This window comes from Rissa tridactyla, chromosome 7, assembly GCF_028500815.1.
Source record: "Rissa tridactyla isolate bRisTri1 chromosome 7, bRisTri1.patW.cur.20221130, whole genome shotgun sequence".
NCBI lineage: Eukaryota > Metazoa > Chordata > Aves > Charadriiformes > Laridae > Rissa > Rissa tridactyla.
The window spans coordinates 50,775,800-50,789,836 of record NC_071472.1 but is presented as its reverse complement, the minus strand read 5'-3'; the positions used below and the strand labels follow the sequence as shown (position 1 = coordinate 50,789,836).

At 37.0% G+C, this 14,037-nt stretch overlaps 1 protein-coding gene across 5 annotated transcripts in view; it reads left to right on the top strand.

Moving 5' to 3' along the window:
* Window positions 1-97: 97 nt before the first annotated feature.
* The window catches only part of BRIP1 (BRCA1 interacting helicase 1), a 118,177-nt gene continuing 104,237 nt past the window's right edge, over window positions 98-14,037 (top strand). For 4 of the 5 annotated variants that reach the window (XR_008467710.1, XM_054209008.1, XM_054209009.1 and 1 more), the window contains exons 1-9: window positions 563-755; window positions 1,510-1,639; window positions 2,400-2,511; window positions 2,991-3,185; window positions 3,491-3,618; window positions 4,526-4,663; window positions 10,382-10,675; window positions 11,162-11,383; window positions 12,124-12,323. Coding sequence is in view for 4 of the 5 variants with exons in the window: in XM_054209008.1 (XP_054064983.1) it covers window positions 1,547-1,639; window positions 2,400-2,511; window positions 2,991-3,185; window positions 3,491-3,618; window positions 4,526-4,663; window positions 10,382-10,675; window positions 11,162-11,383; window positions 12,124-12,323 (1,382 nt within the window). In the remaining variant the exon portion in view is untranslated. Of the gene's footprint in view, window positions 154-562; window positions 756-1,509; window positions 1,640-2,399; window positions 2,512-2,990; window positions 3,186-3,490; window positions 3,619-4,525; window positions 4,664-10,381; window positions 10,676-11,161; window positions 11,384-12,123; window positions 12,324-14,037 lie in introns of those variants that run through there. The other variant, XM_054209010.1, reaches the window with a different exon arrangement.

Below are 14,037 nucleotides of genomic sequence, written 5' to 3'. Positions count from 1 at the left end.
TGATTGGTTCTAACAGCGCAGGAGTGGAAGGAGGGAGCGTCTCAGTGTGCCGCTTGCTAATTGGCGGCTCAGGGCCCTTTCCTGTCAGCTGATTGGCGCCGGGGCGGAGGCGGGAAGGACGGAGGCTGAAGGGGGTCGGGGTCGCCGCCTGAGGTGAGGCGCCTCCCGTGGAGTCGAGCGCGGCTCTGAGGGCACCGGGCTGGGAGGGAAGGAAGGGCGGAAAGTGGCTTTCTGGGGTCCCCCCACCTCTTAAAGAAGATAAAGGAAACGCCTAAGTGCCTCTGTGTGGGCTGAGGCACGAAGGAGAATGACAGCAGCTTCCTTGGTGCTCCCTGCCCTCGGCCGCAGAGAGGCAGAAACGTCGTTCCCGGGGCTGGAGCCGGAGTAGGGCCGAGGCGGCGCCGGGGAGTGGCCCCGGAGGCGCTGCCGCGGTGGGGGCAGAGCGGGACGAAGGGTCTCTCCGCGCTCCCGGTGTCCCGATCGTTGGTGTTTCTTGGGCAAAGCTCAATTCCGAAATAGCGCTCGTGTGAGCGACGGCCCCTCCCCCCGAATGTGTTAGGGAAAAGCCTTTTAATGGGGTGCGGTGACGTTTTTGGAAGGAGGGGTAGGATGTAAACTCGTGTCAGCAATCTCTTTTTGCTAGGATTTTTTTTTCCCGTTGAGAAAGTTGATGATGAAGCTGAATCATGCCACACGTCGGTGGGGGTTTTTTTTGGTATATATGCTTACTCATTAAAAGTCAGATGAAAATACAGGTTAGTGAGTTAATTTATCACAGGGAATCTGCCAATTTAAAATTGCTCTTTTATTTTGTAGATACTGAAAAGCTGTAAGAAAAAAATGCTGTCGTTTTAAAAAACGTCCTTTTTTAAGCCATCTATGCCTTTTCAGTATTTTTAATTCAATAATTTTGATGTTTTAGCATGATAGGGAAATTGACTTTCTTTTATTATCCAGAGTGAGAGAAATCCAAGATAATACTCACAGGATAGTAAAGTGAATGACACCTCGTCTTACCCTGAATAATTACTGTATTACTAGTAGAAAAAGAAGTTGGTTTAAATCTTATTTCTAAAAATCAGTGTCCAGTTTTATTTTCTCACTGTTAGAGAATGAACAATACAAGCTACTGTTGTCAGCTGCATCTTTGTAGCTTGCAATATCTTTTGAGTTCAAGCTCATGGACCTGCAGAATTGAAAAACTGGCTGTTTATTTGTTAAATATCCTGCAATGCTTTTCCCCCAAGGATTTGGGGTTTTACCCTAACAATATGCAGTCTGAGAAATAGAATTAAATTGCTGATATTACTCATTGGATGGTAGTAACTTGCTTTCTCAGGACCGAGTCTGAACTGACAGTGTGTAAATTCCTATATGCCAGTTCTGGTAATATCCTGAGCTACTTGGCCCCCTTGTCAGGTTGGCAGTTTCTGCTTGGTTTTGGTGCCATATGTTTCAGGCTGTGCATGGTTGTTATCGTTGACTTGTTAATACTGTTTTTTATTGCAGTTAAAAAACTTGAAGTAAACGGGAGGAAAAAGTAGCAATGTCTTCTGATGTGTCAGAATACACTATTGGGGGAGTAAAGATTGTATTCCCTTGCAAGGCTTACCCTTCACAACTTGCTATGATGAATTCTGTAAGTAGAATTTATATTAATGTTTGCTAAACTAATAGCTTATGTTTTCAGAGCCACCAATATCTTGAGAATTTCAGTTGTAACATAACTTCCTGATCTTACAAAGATATCTGGCCCATGACTAGGGAGTGGGAAGTAGGTTTTGGATTTGTGAACATTTAAGCTAAGAAACAATTATGTGTTACGTAATATATATGATTATTTAACTAGATATACCGTAATAGAAATGTTATATAATTTTGCAAGTATATAAGAAGGAATGATTTAGTAAAACATCTGTCTTTTAAACAGAATGTAATATTTCAGTAAGTTTTTGCTTTTTGGAGAGTTTTTAAAAATGAATTATTACACTTTACACATTTTTACACAGTTTTATCCATTTTTAAACATTTTTTCTCTGTGGGACAAATGGTTTGGTTGTCTAACAGATGTTTGCGATGTTTTGGTTCTGTAAGACTAAAGGAAGCTAGCTAGCCCCCTTAGGTATTGCTGTTAGCAGGTAAGTATTTCACAGCCCCCGTAAGTGAACCTCTGAGCGCTGCTAATAGCCATGTTCCTCTTGAGAGAAATACAGCTAAGGCTCGTTGACCTGTTGTTGTTATTAAAGGTGATGGAGGTGTGTTTTGATTTTCTTTTCTTTTTTTTTACAAGACAGCAGGTGTTCTGATTTGTTTTTAGAAGTTATTTTTAGCTTAGCTAAAGACATCCGCTTTGTTTTTTCCTATTAATTCTGGTTTTGTTCTTGTTATTCTCCTTAAAGATTGTTAAGGGCTTAAATAACAGGCAACACTGTTTGTTGGAGAGCCCTACAGGAAGTGGCAAAAGCCTGGCGTTACTTTGTTCTGCATTATCATGGCAGCAGTCTCTGTATGGTAAGTTGTCTTAGTGTCTGTTTGCCCAGTTTTTATTACCAAAATATATTATAATGAATTGTTGTTGTTTATCAGACTTTAAACATTTGATTTCAGGTATCTAACTAGGTCTTTGTCCACTGTTATACGTATTGCCTGATTGGCAACGTAAGCCAGTAATGGCCAGTAATGCTAAACTGGATTTAGCGATCTGTTATCATAAGGGAATTGGAAAGAAAACTTTGAATGAAAATACTTGTGGATTATAGTTATGCAGATTGAATTGAAAAAGAAGGGTATTTTTCGTTTCTGCAAGCTGTTACAGTTCTTTGCACTGCAGTTCTTCAAAGGGTGATGAGAGTTTGTTCAGACTTTGTAGAGACACGAGGTTTATAGCTGGTGCCTAAACAAAATCTTTCATCTTAACTGTTTCGAAAGTCTAGTTCTCATGTACAGTCTTGAGTAGTTTTTAATGGAAGACAAATGACTCTGTCCTTTAGAGAAATCGCCACTTACATCGTCATGTGAAAAGGAAGACAGAAAGCCAGAGACCTCACCACTGTGTCACTGCACGTGTCATTCCCAGTCTAAGAGCAACGAGGCTGCAACAAGTGTGAATCATGGTGCTTCTTGTTCTTTTAATAATTATGAAACAGGAAGTTCCATAAAACCTGGAAGCCCACTAACAAATACAGGTAACTTCATACATAGGCAGTTAAAAATCTGTTCTGGAAGTAAAATATGTAGCCAGTGATGTCACTTTTTTTTTAAATTTTTTTTTTTTTTTTGCTTTCAAGTCAGGGACTTTTTTTTTTACCATCATAATGGCAGAGTGCTACATGATTCTGCCCTGCATGGAAATCTGTATGGAGATAGTGAATGGGTCTAGAAATGTCTGTTTCCTACATCACATGTAGGAATCGTAAACTCTATTTTTAAAACGTGTCTCTTATTTAATGCATTCCTGGTAGCCAACATACCTTTTTATTTTTAATTACAGAATGCAAGGAAAATGAAACGCTAGCTTCAAAATTGTCTGCCAAAAAAAGGTTATCTCTATGTGACAAGGAGAGTGATGATTTTCAAGTAGACAGGAAAAGGATTCGTCCTTTAGAAACTGAGCAGCAGGTGAGCAAATTTTATTGGCAGTAAAATAATCCAGGTGTAGTTCAACAAAGCTGTCAAATACCAATCAACATTCCAGAGAGGGGCATAGAGAATAGTTGAGTCATGTCACAGTCATAGTATAAATTGACAGGTTTTTGTTCGTTTTTATTGTTACTTGTTACAAAGGAGTCCATTGTTGCACTAAATTGTTCGTAATAACCATGTCCTAAATTATATCTTGCATATTTAAACAGCTAATATCCCCAAAATGTATTTATTTATCCCCAGTTGATCTGTAATATTAAGTCAAAGAATGAGACTCTAGAGTTGAAAGTGCTCTTCCAAGTATGTATTAGAAATTCAAGTAATACTGTCAATGTATTAGAGTTCTGTTTTATATCCTGTCAAATGTAATTATCTCTGGCCTAATATGTGGAGTGCAATATTTCTGTAAAGTTTTTGTCTGTGTCAGTATTGGCATCACATGACTTAGTACTTGTATTCAGATGTGCACTGTAAATAGCTTTTTTTATTGCTTTTAGAGTATTGCTCAGATGGTTACTTTTGTTCAACTTTTTAGATCAATATGGCTTGAATTTATTTCTTGTTTTAGTTATGGAAGTTTTCTACTTATATCTAGGTAGTAGTATGATTTCTATCAGTTTTGTATCAGTGGGAAACTAAAGAAGGAAAGCCCAGCAATAATTACAGATTTTGTTGTTGTTGCTGAATTTTGTAATTAAAACTTTATAGCTTTTCCCAAATGACTTTTGTGTGGCTTAGACTTGGTTAAACTCTTGACGAATACTAGTGAGGCACTGATACTGAAACAGACTCAGTGGAAAACAGTTGGAACTAAATCACTGACTGCTAGTGTAGGCACATAGTTCTGTCCGGTGTATTTGAACACAGCACTTCTTTTTCCCAGCAGGTTAGAAAACGTCATTGCTTTGCAAAAGGAGCACAGCTAGTTGATGCTTTAGAAGTTTATCATCAGAGAAAAAATGGACAGCTGATTGTTCACTCTGAAAAAAGTGTGAAAACCACTACTTTTTCTCCCGAAACAGTAAGTAATATAGTAATATCTTTTACATCAGGACTGTTAGTTCAAGACCAATTTAAAAAAAATATTACTGTAAAAGGATTATGCATGAAATTCAGCTTGTTAATATAGTTTCAGAAAACACTGTACCTCCATCTGCATTACACCCTAATGTAAAGGTTCCCAAGTATGTAAGTTGCTTTAAAGTAATATACTGTCATTATCAATAGCGAGAACTGCAGTGGCTTTTGCTCCTAATGGTGCTGTCTAACCAACATGGTTTGCAAAGTGTAGATTATTTCTGTGAAAGTTGTTCTTCTAAACAGTGGGCTGAACTTTTTTACACCATGGTTCCCCAATAGCACAGAATCTGGTGCAGCAATTCAGCCTGTAAACTTCCAATACGTGACAGCAATTGTACAGCAGATATAAATCTGTGTGTTATATTCCAATTTACAGTAGATCTATGGCATTATGGAAGAACTTTAAACTAGGACCATGGATATTAAGTGACATCAGAGTTTGTAGATTTCATTCAACTTGCCATTCGTTGTTTTGTGGCATATGTAGTAAATTAAAGACAGCATTTAATATTAACATGTGTGCCTTTAGACCTTAAAAAGATCTAAAAAGTATGGAGAAAGTTAGAGCTGATCATTATTATATAGTATAATAAAAAATGAGTAATACATATTTCACATGATTAAGAAGAAAAATCCAGTGTGTTACTGTGACAGATTTACATTTTGGGTTGTTTTTTTTGTTTGTCTGTCGTTTTTGGGGTGTGTTTTTTGTTTTTTTCGTTTTAAGTTACCACAAAAGAAGCCAAAAGCTTTGGTATTACTTTAAGACACTAGGAGCTAGATCTTTTCTTGACAAAAGTGAATCTGTGTTCTAGGTCATTTGATGGGAAGTAATTTTTACTAGTTTTGGAAAGCTCTGTAGATTTTTGAGTAGGGTTTGAAATGCCTTGTGCCCCTGAACTTCAATTGGTAGTTTGAAATACAAAGGCCAGCAGAGTGTGCTGTTGATTTTCAAATAAAAAGACCTTTTGTCCTTCCTTGATTGTAAAATTAGTGTTGGTACTTTGCTGTGGGTATCTGAAAAACTTGATTTACAACTTCTGGAAATTTCACGTAGCGAAGAAAACTGAAAACTTTTGGTATAGATCAACAAACTGATATATAATAAAATACTGAATCACAGTCTGATTTTTCTGAGATGACTATTTTTGTAACAGTAGTTGAGCTGTACATGAGTAGTTGAGCTGTTATAATGTGCTGTCCTTGGGTCTGATTTTGCAGATAGACAGTACAGCATATTATTCAAAGTTTAAACACTATACTGTTTACTACTCCTTTAGAAAGAAGTAACCTAAGAAGAAATAAAAGTGTTTATTTTTGTGAAAGTTTCTTTTAAGAATGAAAGTACTGGTTTGTTTGTTTGTTTTTTTAACAAAGTTTCTTTCTAAGAAAGAATAAGGTAGTATTTTCGTGTGATGAACTTTTACTTCAGCAGACTGAGAACTTGTCTGCTATCAGTAAAGAACTGCAGAAAGTAAGGCCCTGTTTATCATTAGTAGTTCTGCAGTTTAACTACATTAAGTTTAAGACACGAATATCATCACAGCATAGGCTGTTAGGTACAAAAATGCTTTTCTAGTGCAGCTTAGGAAATGAAGTCAGCTGAGGTTATGTTCCACACTTACCATAATGGACTGTGTATTTAGGATAATAGAATAATGCAATCGAAATATTTTCTTAATCAATGAGATAACCCTCCCTTTGTATATCTTGTGTTTTACTGTAGTCAATCTTGTGCTTAAAGCAAAGTTAGTTCCTTGTCAAGTATTCCTTTTTATAGCCCAACAGAGAGGGACTGCATTGGTAGTTTTAAGAGCATGAGAGGTGCTGCATCATCAGAATGACACCCGTAGATCCAGTGGGTGAGGATCTTATGCCCAAGGTGACAGCCTGTTCTTAGCCGCTTTGGGTCTGGAGACTGGAAATCCATTTCTGCCCTTCTGCTGTTAATTCTTGCAGGAGAGGGCAGTTCTAGGGTGAGTTTAAATGAGAAATTATACCCTTACGGTACACTCATGATTACTCCTGTCAAAGCATAGGGTCTGAGAAACTGGGGCAGCTGGGTTAAGGAATCCCCATTTATACTAGGTAAAAAAAGTAAACAGTAAATGGAGAGTAGTGTAACAAACACTTGGGGTATCAAAAAACAACTGTGAAAAGAATCTGTCTTAATGTGCTAGCCCATTGCAGTTTAACATATTGCTTACAACCTTCACAATGGAGTTTGAGTGACTTCTGTTACACATTCCAGGAGACTGGCAGCCTGTTACAATCAGGGTCTGGACTCCAGAATAGGCTAATTTACCACGATGGGATGAAGAAAGTTGTGGATTTGTATTACACGCTCTCACCTGACACCGTATCTGATCCTTTTCCTGCTGATTGACGTTTTGAATGAGCTCTTTGAAGCAAGTTCCAGCTTAATTAAAACGTTTGCTTGGTTAGCAGTGATCTGTGAAAGCCTGTGATAAATATTGAACTGGGTTCACCTGCTGGTTACTGTGAGAGGATAAACAGCTGCTTTGTGTACTTTAATCAAGAGGCTGCAGCAGCAGCAGAATACTGTGCTTTTTGAGAGCTTATAAAGGAATAGTTGAAAAGCTCTGGTAATGTCACTGCTGATATCTTACTAGATTGTGCTTGTGTGATATTTCACACAAGAGGTATTCACTGCCGTATCATTTAGATGGCTTTGTAAGCGGGCAATGTAGATGAAGATATGAAGAACTCCTCTTATCTCTTTGTGTTTCAAAGATCATAGCCTCAGTGTTTGTTTAGCTCTATTTTACAGGTAGGACAGGTTGGTGGACCTGATTATTCTTTTTTTTTTAATCAGGCTTCCACATTTTTGCCGTATAAATATTGATGTGATAGGCTGTATTATCTACCCTCTGACAGAAGTAAAAACAAGCTGGATTAGCCTAAGGTCCATATAGTCTGATATCTGATCTCTAACAGCATCTGTTACTGGATGTTTCTGATTAAATACTGCAGAAAATAGAGAAGTATCTTTTTTTTTTTTTCCCCCCTCTCCCAAATGAAAATCCCTATCCCAGATTCAAACAGCTGAAAACAGGTTTAGTCCTGAAGCCAGAGGGTATTATGAAATAGTTTTCTATTCAGCTCTTCCCGCCCCGCCCCAATTCTTTCATAATTAAATTGAAAGATTTTCTAATTTTATTACAGTTTAACCAATATCTCTGTGTTATGAGTCTCAAAATTTGTACTTTATGAGGCAACGCTGCTATGGGAACGGCCATATTGGAGTTAGCACTTTGTTCAGCTGGAGAGTATTCTCTTTCCTTTTGCTGTGGTAGTGGGAGATTAACACCATGTTAGATTTTGCTATGTGATATCAACAGTAAATTCTTTTTATGGAAATACATAATTAAAATAGTTTGGTTTTAATAAAATTTAAAGATGGCCAAGCCATTTTCTAAAAGATAGGAAGAATTCAAATGCAAATTGACACACTTGAATAATGTGCAAATAACATTAAGAGCTCAACCTTTTAAACTATGTTTTTACAATTTTCTTAAAGTTTCTCTTCATTATAAAGTACCTTTTAAAAAGTCTTGATTTATTTATTTATGTATTTTGGACTAATGGTGCCTGTGGCTTTCAGAAATGTTATGACTACTGCAGGCAGTTTTATACTCTTACTGTTACTATAAAATTAGTTTGAGTGTACAGCTTTCTCAATGATGATTTAAAAAAAAAAACAACCCACACTTATTTTCAAAGTTAAAGGTAACATTTTAAAACTGGAATACTGGGTAAAGGGCTTCTTAAAGCCAGTATTATACCAATTTTAAACCTTTTAAGACAAACTTTTAGGGTCACCTGTAAAACGCATATAAGAACAAGTTAATTCTTTTTTTAAAACCCATCATAGAAGAGCCTGCTGTTCATATTTATGTATATGTTTATTTGAACTGCATTTTCCTGCCGTTAGAACAACTTCTTCGAAATAGCTGCCTAATTGGTCCTAATATTTTTCTATTACTTTTATTTGGCAGACTAAATGTTAGGCTTAGCGTTAGCAGGGAAATATTAGTGATATGGTATCATCTTTGAATTCTGTGTGTTCTTTTTACCCCTGAAAACACACTCTGACGTGAATTAGAATTAAAAGATAAATGTGTTTTTAAAGGCCCTACATAGTAAGTAAACTGCTTCTGTTATATTAATTGTTAGCATGGTAATGTGGTTTTCATTATTTCAAAGAGCAAAACAGAATATAGTTGATAGAAATATGAAGGCACAATTTGCATTGCAGTTTTCTCTGTGAGTACAGACGGAGTTGAGTGTTGCCACGTATGTAACATATACCATATGTCAGCTGTTTCCTGCTTCGCTGGTGACAAGAGCCCCATTCATAACTCTTCTTTTTATCCTTTCGGTGAATAAGTAATTATTCGATATAGAAGGCAGGATATTTGGAACTGGCTATTTAATGTGGCAGCACACCGTAATGAAATCTGCTGTTACTGGCAACCTGAGAGGGGAATGTAACAATTCCAGCATGGGTGTAACTTTATCTGCTTTGAGGCCTGTTTATTTGGCACATCAGTGAACCTTTTATCCCAGTGAGTGACAGCTCCAGAAGGGTTACATTTACATGCATTCTATCATGTATTGTAATATTTAATGGCGGACAAGACTGAGTGGGACTGAGGGTAACACGAACTTGCTTTTTCTCAGAGTGGAGGCTAAAAGACAGCTTGATCCCCAGAATTGTGGTGTAACACACAGCATGACTTAGCATTTGTTTATAATGGATAATCTTACTGATTACAATTAAAAGGGGAGGGAGGAGTATTTGAGCGGGCAGTACATGTTGTTACTTGCACTGTCACCTGAAAACCAAATACAAACTCTTTTTACACTAGAAGAATTCATTATTTTTTATGGGAGGACATGGTTACTCACCAGTTATTTAGTTTTCCTTGTGTCTCTTTGTAATAATTATTACAATTTCATGACAGTTGTTCCAGTATTTTATATTATGAAAGATCGTCCTTCTCAAGAAGAAAAAAGTTGTCTTTTAAGAAATAATCTACAGGATTAGGTTTTGTTTAGAATTAATCCCTATTTTGTCTTTTGTTCCCATAGTTACTAGATGACCTTTGAGGTAATGGCATGACAAACGTGTTTCTAATGGAGAGTGTATATAATGTAGTCTGTTTTATCTGCCAATAGATTTCTTTAAACTGTCCAGATTTCTTCTGCTTGCTTCAAGAAAAAGTGTACTCAGTATTTTAGTTTGGGTGTCGGTTTCTTAATTTAGGATGCTGGATACTTTTTGGTCTGTAACAGGAGTGTTCTAATGCTGAAGCTTAAATGTGAGAAGTTTATTTGTATTATTCACATGTGCAAATACTCTACTGGAATAATAATTCTTTCTATGATTGGGTTATGATAATGTTGTTTCTAGTGATTGCTAGAAGTTTTTTTTTTTTAGATTTTCAAGCATGAGGACACGGTGTTTATGCTTTAACATTTTTAAACGTTTTGCAGTTTGGTGTGCCAACCTGGTGATTTAACAGGCTATCTTGAACTATCCTAGAGGGCATTTTCTAAATAAACATACTAAATCTGTTTATGGTCTATCATACTGTGGGACTTTGTTAATCTTTTTTTTTGTTTTGGGTTGCAGTCTTCTGGTCCTTGCACTGAGTGTTCCTGTTCTTCTGGAAAAAAAACTGATAAAAATACTAGTAACACAAAGAAGAAAGAAAATGGCGATCAGTCATTCATTCCCAAAATATTTTTTGGGACACGAACACACAAGCAAATATCCCAGATTACCAGAGAGTTGAAGAGAACAGCGTATTCCAGTGTCCCTATGACAATTCTTTCTAGCCGGGATTATACCTGTATTCATCCAGTGGTATCTAGTAGTGTTGGTAACAGGAACGAAATGTGTGTAGAATTGCTGGAAGGAAAACATGTGAGTAATTTTGTTTCAGAAAATGAGCGCTCATTTAAACATATTAAAATGAAAGGTAGTTGAACGATTGGAATGAGTAATATTTTTGACTTCTTTATACTACATTGGTTAAATGTCTCTGGTAATTTGGTTTAAATACTAATTGTTAGAAAATGTTGATAGAGTGTATCAATACTGAAAAAATATGTGCTGATAGGAATAATATTTATGACTGCTAGGTTAATGCTCTTAAGACTTAAATTGTCTTTGGTTTTATAGATGAAGAAGAAAGAAGTGTCCTTTATTGATACACATTTTAGGAACATAGATTTGCCTGTTTTTTTCCTTCCATGATGTGTTTTTCATTATTGTCCAATATAAAAAATAGCTGTTAGAAATGCTTCCAGGACATAAAGTCAATTGCACGTAGCAAGTTGGAGGATTTAAGTTTACTTGTTTTTCATTATTTTTTGTAACCAGGAACTATCTGTGTTTATTTGCTTTTAGGGCAAGTCCTGTCTTTACTATCATGGTGTACATAAACTCAGTGAACACCATGCCCTACGGTCTGCACAGAGGATGCATCATGCTTGGGACATCGAAGATCTAGTGAGCCTGGGAAAGAAGCTTCATGCCTGTGCATATTTTGCAGCCAGAGAACTCATGGTGGGAGCAGATATTGTATTTTGTCCTTATAATTATCTGCTAGACCCGCAGATACGGGAGAGTGTAAGTATATTTGTAAGAAGATTACAATAACTGAAATTAAAGGGAAGTTAGAAACGTAAAGTTCAGTGGCTATGGTCAGCTGAAATCTGATTTATATCCAAAATATTATCTACAAAATAATTCTTGCGTGAATTAATTTTTTTCTCTTCCCTTCTCCCACTATCCCCCCTCCCAAATGACCATTTCTGTATTCCAAGTAGTGTTTCCACTGGTCCATACTCTAGCTGATCAGTCACATGGTTGTTTTTTTTTTTTTTCAATCGGTGGAAGAGAAACCCTTGCAAACTTCACAGTTGTTTGGTTGATGGAGAGTGTAATAGAATGATAGAATAGTTTGGGTTGGAAGGGACCTTTAAAGGCCATCTAGTCCAGCCCTCTGCCATGATCAGGGACATCTGCAAATAGACCAGGTTGCTCAGAGCCCCATCCAACCTGACCGTGAATGGTTCCAGGGATGGGGCATCCACCACCTCTCTGGGCAATTTGAGCCAGGCTTTCACTACCCTCATTGTAAAAAAGGTTCAGATTATATTCATCCAGGCTGAGATAAGGCCTTTTTTTCCTCTCTCTTCTCCCTCTAGTTATTTTCTACATTACAGAAATTGGATCAAAAAGCTTAAAACTTCCTGTTGCTTACATCATGGTGCAAAATATGCACTTTTTTAACAGGATCCTGTTAGTTGCTATTTCTCATTAATGTCTTTCACTCTGTTTTACTAGAAAATAATTTTCTTTTTTAGATGGAAATTAACCTAAAAGGCCAAGTAGTCATTTTAGATGAAGCCCATAATATTGAGGACTGTGCTCGGGAGTCAGTGAGCTACGGTGTTACAGAAAGTCAACTAAGAGCTACTCGAGAAGAGCTAGATTTCATGGTCAATAACAACATCAGGCAGAAGGATCATGAGGCCCTACGGGCTGTGTGCTGTTCTTTGACAAAGTAAGGCAACTCTTTCTAATCCCATTGTATCAATTAGTATTTTTTAAAATTAAATTTAGATTCCTTTTGCTGATGCAATTTACTGGTTCCTATGTTACATCAGATAAAACAGAGGTATAATTCAAACTATGCAGCCACCTGATCTTTGTGCATTTGAGGAATCCAGAGGGGTTTGTTCTATTTAAAAAATACTCTTGTCTTAAAGGGAAGCCTTGAAATTCTGTTTTCAAAAGTATGTTATGCTCTTGAATGATGTGCTAATCTTTGTGGGGCTTGCTGTCCTAGTTTGTGGAGTTCTGTATGAAAATTTTACCTAAGATAAATATTTTTTTATTTTTCTCGTGCTTCTGTTTGCTTATTTGACAAATAGTAATAGCATTATTTTGTCAAAGCATTAATTACTTCATATTTATAAGTTGTCTTCAAAACCTTGGAACAGGTTAGAATCTCTTCTTGGAATCAGACTGGAATCTGTTTGGAACAGATTCATCGTAGCTGAAAGTGAATTTTATCAGTCATGCCCTTTGTTTTCCCTTTGAAACAACTTGAAGATGAGCAAAAAGATAAGGGTCTGCAAAATTGGGGTACGTGCAAATTCTCAGAAGAGATTTGTACAAGTCTTTAGAGCATTCGGGTAGCAAACTCTTTGAACAGAGCATGCGCTATCCTCTTTGAATTTCTGATGTTCTCGGGCAAAAGTTTGTCCACACGGAATTTCTGATCATTCTTTGTCCCTGGACTGTGTCAGTAAAATGTGGTTTTAATGATTTGTTTTTGTCCTGAAATTGAAATCAAGGATGTGCTAAATCTCTTAGTATCTGCCTTGTTGGAACGCAAGGGTCGTGGAGTTCACTGGACAGAGAAATATGGATGATTGAGGGAGTGGTTTTGAAAGCAAGAATTGATCAATAAACCATAAAGAAGATGAAAAAACAGAAAACATTCTTGTCTTCTCTGCTTCTTTCTGTACCCGTAGAGGAAAAGGTAGTAAGAACAAAAAAGAAGGTAAAACCCAGAAACTATGGAGACAGAACTGGAAGGGGAAGAAGACCTGAGCAAAAGTTGAAAATCGTGAGAGGGGATGGAACAAAAGGAATTGGACTGGGGGCAGAAGCTGAGGAAGGAGGGAAAGAAACAAGAAGTCAAGGGTACCCAAGTCTTTTGGGTAGAGTGTGAACATGAGAAAGTTGAAACAGTGTCAGAAGAGTCTGTCACCACAAAAGAATTTGGAATTTATCTCTGTCGCCCTCGATTTTTGAACCTTTTCTTGTGAGGGATTGAGAGGCACTGAAAGAGTTCAGGCACACACTGCTAATGAAACCTCAAACAGCAGTGTCAGCAGAATAAAAGCAAATAATGATAGAGGTGGCTTCAAAGTTAGCTGAACTCTGATTCAGTGCATGTCACGTCATTTTGTTGCGCTAGTGGTTGGTGAAATAGACTTTGGAGTACACTACAGCAAGTAGTTCACCATTTTTCCTATCGTTTCTCTATTCTGAGAGTTAATGTTTATGTGTCACAAGACAAGTGACTTTTGTTTTTCTTTTTTTCAGAAGAAAATTCTCCTACCTTGGATATTTCAAATGTTAAGTTTTAGTAAAAGATGAGTACAGCATGGCTGGAGATTTGGTTGCCTCAAGCTTATAACCTTATCAGAAAAACTAAGGTTGATTGTCTTGGCAAATCTGCCAACAGCATGAAAAGCAGTTGTTGG